Source organism: Salvia splendens, chromosome 22 (genome assembly GCF_004379255.2).
Source record: "Salvia splendens isolate huo1 chromosome 22, SspV2, whole genome shotgun sequence".
Classification (NCBI taxonomy): Eukaryota; Viridiplantae; Streptophyta; class Magnoliopsida; order Lamiales; family Lamiaceae; genus Salvia; species Salvia splendens.
The window spans coordinates 15,688,945-15,698,479 of NC_056053.1; the positions used below are offsets into that span (position 1 = coordinate 15,688,945).

The 9,535-nt window shown below is 33.6% G+C and overlaps 2 protein-coding genes across 2 annotated transcripts; one reads left to right on the top strand and one right to left on the bottom strand.

Moving 5' to 3' along the window:
• LOC121786795 (NEP1-interacting protein-like 2) lies at positions 1-2,829 on the top strand. The gene is made up of 4 exons (XM_042185412.1): positions 1-91; positions 180-331; positions 1,276-1,359; positions 2,704-2,829. The coding sequence occupies exons 1-4, from the start codon at positions 1-3 to the stop codon at positions 2,827-2,829; spliced, it is 453 nt and encodes a 150-aa protein (XP_042041346.1).
• Positions 2,830-3,884: 1,055 nt separating this feature from the next.
• LOC121787048 (NADH dehydrogenase [ubiquinone] 1 alpha subcomplex assembly factor 2-like) lies at positions 3,885-8,857 on the bottom strand. Its single transcript, XM_042185657.1, has 9 exons — positions 8,540-8,857; positions 8,237-8,293; positions 7,750-7,802; positions 7,002-7,053; positions 6,491-6,547; positions 6,330-6,389; positions 4,406-4,427; positions 4,275-4,319; positions 3,885-4,177 (listed from the first exon to the last, which is right to left on the bottom strand). Exons 1-9 carry the CDS (start codon positions 8,649-8,651, stop codon positions 4,114-4,116), a joined length of 522 nt encoding a protein of 173 aa, XP_042041591.1. The 5' UTR covers positions 8,652-8,857; the 3' UTR covers positions 3,885-4,113.
• Between the last annotated feature and the right edge of the window lie 678 nt (positions 8,858-9,535).

Genomic DNA, 9,535 nt, shown 5'->3' on the forward strand with positions numbered 1-9,535 from the left:
ATGTTGATGATGAGCAACATCATAAATGGGGTTTTGTTAAAGATCATCCACAAATTATATGTAGCTCTTTTTACTTGTATCTTTGCTTTAGGTTCGTCTTAATTCCTTTTTCGTTTTGCTCATCAACAATGCCTTTGACATATGTTTCTAACATTAAACAAAATCCAAAATAATTGCAGGCGGAGCTGCAGTGGGCGCGATTGCCGGAGCAATCGAAGGGCATACAACGGAAACCGGCCTCTCACGTGGTTTCGTTATCGGAGCTTTGGTGGGGGCCGTCACCGGCGTCCAATTGATGGACCTTGTCCTTAATGGAGACCCTTTACCTAAGGTCAGAAAATCGTAATTTGGTAATGTGCAATAATTAGATAGTGTATTGATATCTACAATCATAAAATTTCTCAGTTTTTTTTAACTTGAGGTAAATTTACTACAAGAGATAATAAGTTTAAATTTTAAGTTCATGAAAAAACCAAATTGAGTCAAAGTTTGTGATTCTAAAGACCAATCTTTAGTATGTCTACTACTTGAATTATTTGGTACACATACTAAGCTTTATTTGGCAATTCATACTAATTAGATGAATGAATATGATCACTTTAATACGAAATATTATACCTCAGTAAAACATGTAAAATATTTTATCACACACATTTGAGAAATGATAAAGAAAAATTGAAGTAAAACTAATTGCCTAAAATATCACAAATTTTAACTTAATTTAATATTTTACATTAATTTAAAATTCGGTCTAGAAAATCCTAAACTTATTGCAGGTAATGAATTTTTCCGTGAGTTGGGAAAAAACTGATTTTGTGGTAAATTTACTACAATATAGTATCTAAGTTCATGATTCTTATAACCAACATCAAAATTCGTGATTATTACAAAATTTGGACCAATATTTGTGATTTTATGGAGACCAATACCCCCAATTATTATAACATCCTTTATGGCTAATCTTAATGGTTACATGAAATTCAAATTTGGACAGATCTTTTAATTCCAACTTGCTTCAATTCTTACCGAATTTGGGTAAACACAATTTACTTACCAAATCTTTAGAAACTCTGCTTTATATAGTTCTAAACTATAAAAAAAATTAATATTTCTAATTTGTTTACCGCATTCATTGTGATTTGTGAATCTTTAGTTTGACATTTTATATCAAAAAATGTAGCTAGGTTGAATTAGACTTCGTAAAAAAAGATTAGTTGATGTGCCTTGTTTGGTTTACTTAGTTTGAAAAGGCATAAGATTGTTACTTATTTACAGATGGCATTAATACGTAGTGTGATCAATGGAAATGTATTTAGGGAATGGGTCTGCCCTCAACTCCTAAAAGCTTATCACTGGCAGGTAACACATTTCTTCCAATCTAGTCTACATTTTTATTTAGCTTCTTCGATATTATTCTTAAAAACCATAAATTTTGAACAAACTAATATTTTCACGAACTTTGAAATAGAAAATTTTGGATAGACTTTGATCCTAGGTGGTTAGTCTGGATTATAAATGAAATGACGCAGTTTTGCCGCCCTAATTCTTGAATGCAATGCTGAATAAATACATGTCTAATATGATTAAAAAAATATGTCTCGTAAATCAGTGAGATTTGAAGAATGGCCCATCATGGGAAATTGACAACAGTCTTCCATAACAATATCCCTTTAGATTCGTTTGGTACCATGGAATTGGAGGTGTGAAATTGGAATTAGAGATTCATTTTCAAATCCAATGTTTGGTACCACAAAAATATTTGGATTTGGAATGCATTTCCAAATGTTTCAATTTCGCAATTTGAATTCCATATTAAAAGTAGAAAATTAGAATTCCAAAAAGCCATAAAATTCATATATCTTCACTATATATCCACAACACACACTACACATACTACACACTTAACACAACACACATATTACATGCACTTCACACATTTCATACACTATACATATTTTGTCTATATTATGTGCAATGTGTGTATTGTGTATAATGTGTGTAATGTGTGTACATTGTGTGTAGTGTGTGTACATTGTGCGCAGTGCGTATTTTGCGTACGGAGTGTGCAGTGTGTGGAATGTGTGTATTTTGTGTACACTGTGTGCAGTGTGTGTATTTTGTGTGTATGTAATGGGTGTATGTATAGAATTTGTATAATGCGAGTAGAATGTGAAGTGTGTGAAGTGTGTGTATAGTATGTGTATTTTTTGTAAAGTGCATGTGAGTGTATTTTGTATATAGTGTGTGCAAAAAAAATCAAATTCAAATTTCATATCAATTATTTCATTTTACCGAACATATGATTTGGAATTGAATTAGAATTTCTTCCAATTCAGTTCCATAGAATTCAAAATTCCAATTCAATTCCAATTTTATATACCAAACTGAGTCTTTCTATGATGAGCAAATGTGCACATTTGCCTTTTTCAATTTTGGGATTTTGATCCAGATAGCGCTATAGAGACGAGCACAAGCAGTGATGAATTTTCAGACATGTTTCATGTTGATACATCAAGTGGACTATCACAAGATTGTATCAAACAAATACTACCAATTTGCAACTTCAGTGATAGCAATTGTTATTCAAATGCTAGCTGCACAGTATGCTTACAGGTAAACTAATTTCAATTTCGTATTTCTTTTTATATATTACTCAATCTTGTAGCATTTCATAAACAATGTATGTTGAAAAATGGAATGTAGAAAATAAAGAATGGACAAGTGGGGAGGTGGCTTCCAAAGTGTAAGCATATATTCCACCTTGAGTGCATAGATGGATGGCTAATGAGGCACCCCAGCTGCCCAATATGCAGGACCCATGTTTCCTAATCCTTAATCATAATCCTAATCCTCCATTAATACCATATCATCTTAGTTATCTCTTCCTTCAGATTTTGCTACCTATACTATTGTGCACATCGCATCTACTCTTATTTTTGTACCACAATTTATATATGTCACATCGATACAAATGATCAAGAAGTAGCAATCATATTTCATAGCTTATGTCACTTAAAAATGTAAGCATATATATATATATATATATATGGTTGTGATCAATGTCGAACCAATTTTAAAGACCGAACTAGAGACCAAATCTGGGCCATTAGATCTAGTTTTTTTGATGAGATGTGCTGCTGTGTAAATTTTTCGATCTTCATTACAAGCCCATTTTACTTCATTGTATAGGTTTATTACTTCATTCCGTACGTAATACCTTGAAACTACAACATGTTTTTACTTTCTTCCAGTAGGTTTTGAAATGATTCAACATATGTTTTATTTGAATTCATTGACCTGAGTTTTTACTTTATTTACATTAAAAAATGCAATTTATTCAAGTGCGTTTATTACTTCATTCAGAAACGTTATTACTTCATTGGATAAGGTTTTTACTTCATTCCAGTAGGACTTCACATACTTCATTCCAATAATTTATTGCATCATTCCATGTGTTTATTACATCATATCAGCGTTGTGGTGGTGGTGATAGATATTGTAGAGAGAAAGAACGGCACGCGACGGCGAAACCGCATTTATGTACTGGAATGAAGTAATAATCCTACTGGAATGAAGTAAAAACCTACTGGAATGAAGTAAGGACCTACTGGAATGAAGTTAAATCTTTGTAACATGTTTGTATGACTTATTTACCTTCGGATGAATTAAAATAGGCTCGTGATGAAGGCGAAAATAAATGATAAATTTGTGCCTCTCATCCCTAAAAAACTAGATAAAAAACCTTAATTTGGTATGGTTCGGTGATTCGATCTTTAAGAGTGGATTTGTGAATAATGAGACTATATATATATATATATATATATATATATATATATGTTAATGTGACACTTCATCTATAGTGTCACTTGAAGCAAGTCTAATAGTAATAGATTAAGTGAGGATAAGGCTCGCCTCCGGAATATTGTTACCGCCGGTGTAATGTAAATGGGAAAACCTTATTTCCGGTAGCAAAAAGGAAACTCAATTTTCCTACACAAATATGGATAAAATTGAATTGATCATCAGTACAGTACTATAACCTCTAGGATGGCAGTCGGAAGTTATTGATACATTCTCCCACAATTGTAGTGACTGCAGATGCGTAAATGTGGCTCACATTGGTGGTTGCCATGTTCCCGGTCGGAATGATTGGCCAGATCCAGTAGGCTCTGATGACCTGAAACCCAACTCAGCCAAGTTAACTTGGAGAAACTACCTTAGCATCTTTTTTTATTACAATCTAGGAAAGGATGCCTTAAAATCAAATAACTTACTCCGGCTCTTCTTTCTTCTCACGCGATCCTTCAAAGGCCTTATCGCTGCAATTACAATGAGTAATTGATGTTATTCGAGAGCATGGTAATAAGACTTGAAAGTTTTAATCAACTTAGGTATGAATACTAACCTCTTGGCATCAATTTTGGTACCTGTCAAGGAATTAATAACACCATTAAACACAAAATCATACTACAAAATGCAGTGGGAATCAGGAAATGACACTCGTGTATAGGAATTAGTAAACACAGGTCCACTTGGCCTCTCGACTAATATGAGTACTGTGTAATGATGAAAAGGAAACTCCAAGAAAATTCATGCTCATTACATCAAGTAATGGGTGAGTTCTGCATTTTAATGCTGCTATACTAAAATGTGAGCTGATAATTTGCTAAAAAAGCACATCAAGATATGAATCTATAGAAGACAACGAACTAGTAATCTTGTTTTATGTATGTGATATCGATTAATAAATGAAGAATTGACGGCATTATTGTCAATTATTATCTTTAAATTAAGAATAAATTAGTGACTGATTTATGTCATGAATTGAATTAATTAGGAATAAATTTGGATTGAATCAATTAGGGCAAGTATTGTGGGATTCTTGTTTTGTAAACTCCTATATATTCTATAGGAGGATTTGAAGAATGTATCCAAGAGTGATCAATTTGTTGGCGGTGTAAACCGTAGGCCTCGGTGAGAGGATTAGTAGGGCCTCTTCGGAGAATTGTTTCTTTCACTATTTAAAGTCAATTTATATCCATTCAAGTTCTTGTTCAAAGATATTCTCTTCATGCCTTCCACTCCATATCAATTGGTGCGGTGAACGTGGATCCGATCATGGTGAACCCCGCAAACATTGAACAACGACTCGATAGATTGGAGAAGGCCGTGGCGGAGCTTAAAGTGAAGCTTAACGCCAAGTTTGATTCCTTATTGAAGCAAATATATGCATCACATACCAATGTGCAACAACATGATTCCATCCTTCGTACCAATAAGGTATCAAACTTGGCGTTAAGCTTCACTTAAAGCTCTGCCACTGCCTTCTCCAATCCATCGAGTCGTTCAATGTTGTGGGGTTTTACCAGGACCGGATCCATGTTCACCGCACCAATTGATATGGAGTGAACGGCATGAAGATAATATCTATGAATAAAAACTTGAATGGATAAAAATTAACTTGAAATAGTGCAACAAACGAAAGAAACAAACATCGGAAGTGGCCCTACTAATCCTGTCACCGAGGCGTATGTTTTACACTGCCAACAAATTGATCACTTTTGGATATATTCTTCAAATCCTCCTATAGATATATAGGAGTTTACAAGACAAGAATCCAACAATACTTGACCTAATTGATTCAAATCAGATACTGCCTTCTTTCCGCCTTAATAGAGGCGTTTCATTTTTTCCACTAGTTTTGGGAAAATAATCATAAATGGCTAAAGTTCTCTACACTATTCTCTATTACTTTAATCTTTCTCCACTTTAACTATTTATGATTATTTCTCCAAAACGAGTGCAAAAAATGAAACGCCTATATTAACATGGAACGGAGGGAGTAGTAATTTATTCCTAATTAATTCAATTCATGACACAAATCAGTCACTAATTTATTCTTAATTTAAAGATAACAATCGGTCAATAATGCCATCATATCTCATATTTAGTAAATCTTAATATTCTTCCCTAAGTAGAGGCATTAGCAGCAATAACTTGGTAAAAAGGATAAACATTTAGTATAATACTTGCATTCAACATTCTGAATGATAATAGAAATTAACAGTAAGCACTACAAAAATTAGGTATAACATGTGAAAGCATGCAATCTGATCATTTAAACTTAATGCTCCGCTAGGCAAAAGAAGAAGCTATTCACACATATTAGTGAAGGAATTACTATGATTTAGCTTCATATCGCATGATGTTATTTATTAGTATGTCAAAGATAAATGTCTTCAAATTAAAAACTCTAATTTGCTGCCATTACGATACAGATATGTATCTAGGAAAGCATCAAATAATTCTAAGTAGAGAGCAGTTCATACCTTCTGAATCAGTAGGAAACTGTTGGATAAAACTTTTCAAGTCAGGACCAGCACTTTTTCCTATTAACATACACATACAAACAAGTAAGCTCATAAATCATAAAACTCTAGAGGCAGCTTTTTCTCATTCATATTTGAGTAAAAGTAGATGGACAACTCACCAATTTTGGTGGCTTTTCCTTCCCTAGCTTTCCTTTCTTCTTCCTCCTTTTTGAGGACTGGTATCAAACACAAACAAGTACGGGTTTATTCTAAATAGTAGTAGAAAATAACCAACATAATAATAAAAAACAACAATGAGTACTCTCTTACTGAATCCTCAACAGTAATATTTGTACACAGAATTATAGGACATATGTTCTATATTCTAGTGGAAATAATACAAGACAATCCCAGTACACTATGGTAGCAATGTTGATGGCTAATCTGGACGTACTCAACAATGACGAGAAAGTAAGAACAATGGAAAAAAATCAAAGTGTACCAAGGACAAATTAGTTTTTTATGGGCCAAAACTTTTAGGTGACGGTAATAAGGGATAGTCCAACGATGATCTTTTAGAGTAGTTCTCGTAAATATATATTTGAGAAACCGGAGTCATTATCACGCATTAAGTAGGAGGAATCTAATCGAAAGTAAAGATTATGTTCAAATATGAATACTAATACTTACGAGCAACATTCATTTTAACTTGTTCCCTCCTAGCCTCCAGCTGAGCCATTTCCTGTAAAGTAAGCCAGAATATTAGTATCATTTTTCTAGACAAATTGCATTTGTTGGCATAGATATTTGCAAAACGTAAGAAACAAATGTAAGCTTGTTCAAGTTCACTGATGCAACGATGTTTAATATGCACAAAATTGCAGCTATTGTTACTCATCAGATTAAAAAAAGGGAAAATAACTTGAATCATACTTCCATCTCACACGTTTGGCAGATTGAGTAGGGTATAAAGGTCAGTAATTTTATATCTTTAAACCCATATGACCTAAATTCTGGATTTAAATCACAACTAAGCCAATAGGTAATAAGGCGCTAAAAAGAATGAATAAATAAATGACCATCGCTCAAGATATCAGTGAAATGTATTTTCATCAAGAATTGATGTTGACTCATCAAGTATTATCAAAGTTGACCACCTTAAGTATGTAGCCGTCCAGGATAGGGTATGTTGAAAGAAAGCAATTAGAAGAATACAACAAAGTACAGATTTACTCCCTACATCAACAATCTATCAAATGCTACACAACTGAGGAAGAATACACTACCCCAAGAAATTTTTGAAGGGCTTGAACTAATTAGATAAATAAAAGTATTTTCGGCTAGCCTATACTGGAATGTATGAATTCAATTAACATCATATATTGTTGCACATGGGATGCCACATCCTCTTACGAAGAATGATGAATGTCTGCCATACCTCTGGTGTTGGAGCTATTTTACGCTGTCCATTCAGCCAACATATCCATTCAACTACAACAAAACTATTGAAACATAAATAATTACCAATTACAAAGAAAGATATACCATGTGAATGAGAAACACCAATACATAAAACACAGTCCTGTTTAGGGCATTGAATCAACTCTTGTTGGAAGAATTGGTATCTAATTATCAATAATGTATGAGGGCATTCTGAATTAACACGTGTGCCACCACAACTTCCTCATTCTCTAATCTCTATAGGGTTCAAAGGAAACCAAGGATAAAAACTAACTCTGGCATTGTAAAACATATTGAAAATCCTAAATCAGTAAAGCACCAAAATAAGTGGTTCCGTCATTCGAAACATAACGAGTGCCGCAAAGACGCAAACCAAAAGAGCCTTAAACTTAACCAACGATTTATAAAAAGTGAGCATTTTAATAACTCAAATGCGTTAAATTAAGGAATACTATGAAACATACCCGGAATGGAGGTGGGATCCTGGTCTCCTTTAAATTTTACCCACCTTTTCTCCTTCACTGATGAATACAAAGTAAGAACAAGCAAAAATTTGCATAAAAGCAAATACTCACAACAGAAATAGCTCAAAAATCTGTTGTTTATGCATCAAAATTTCACAAGCTGAGCAAGAGTCTAGAATGCTTAGGAAAATATTGATTAAATGACAATAAGGCTTAGAACAAGTGAATCAATTGGGACAATTGAATAGGAAATCACACATTCTTTATACATGTAGTTACACACAGAGAGATGGGAGCACTCACTGATACCGTCGATTTCCTCAATCCTGGTGAAGTATTTATTGCCGGTTTTGTCCACTCCGACGAATGATCGATTGCTGAATAGGCCTACGACCCTCGTCCACAGCCGCGACATTTTATTTCACTTCAGAATGCTTCCGCGTTTGTTTGATCAATGGAAAACGCACGGAGAGGATGGATAACAGAGAATTTAAGCAGAAGAGCACCACCGAGACTCGTGTTTATTGATCGGTAGCAACCAAATGGAGAGTTTCTCAGACGAAATGCAGTCTTAGTTCGAATTAGGGCAACATCATGGCAAGACGAAGAACGAAGAATTTCGTTAACTCTTGGCGATTTTTGAAATTAGAATATAAAATTATTATTTTTATTTAAATAATTACAACAATAGTTCAAACTGAAATTAATGTGACAAACATAAATGTGATATGATAACAAATTAGATAATTTGGCTGTATTTTAATCAACATCAACATTTAAAATAAAATGATATCACATCCCATTATATTTTGACATAGTAAGTATTATAGTTTAATTTGATTTTGTCATATATTAATTTAATTTTGATCATAATAAATGTTGGAATCGTGTTTGATCAATGGACATTAACCAATAATAAATGTGACGAGATATTTAATTTTATAAAATTAAATGTAATGGCGACAATCTACTTTTGGGGTAAATGACAGTGGTATATTCATTTTTCTCTAAACCGATTCGCGGTGAGTGAGAAATTATGAATTAAAGTTTGTCACAATTGTGAGCTATTAAGGAGTTGAGATAAAACCATTAGATTATTAAAAGTGTTAATTACGGTGGAGAGAAGTCAGGTAACCTTATTAAACATGTGTTTAATAAGATGAATTATTACGTAATAATTACCGTGAACTAAGATGGGCGGTAGAGCCCACACGCGCACGCTACCTCGCGCAAGCCGCAAGCCACGCTCCGTGCACTATGCCCTGCGACCCGTGCTCAGTGCGTCGTGTCTCGTGACAC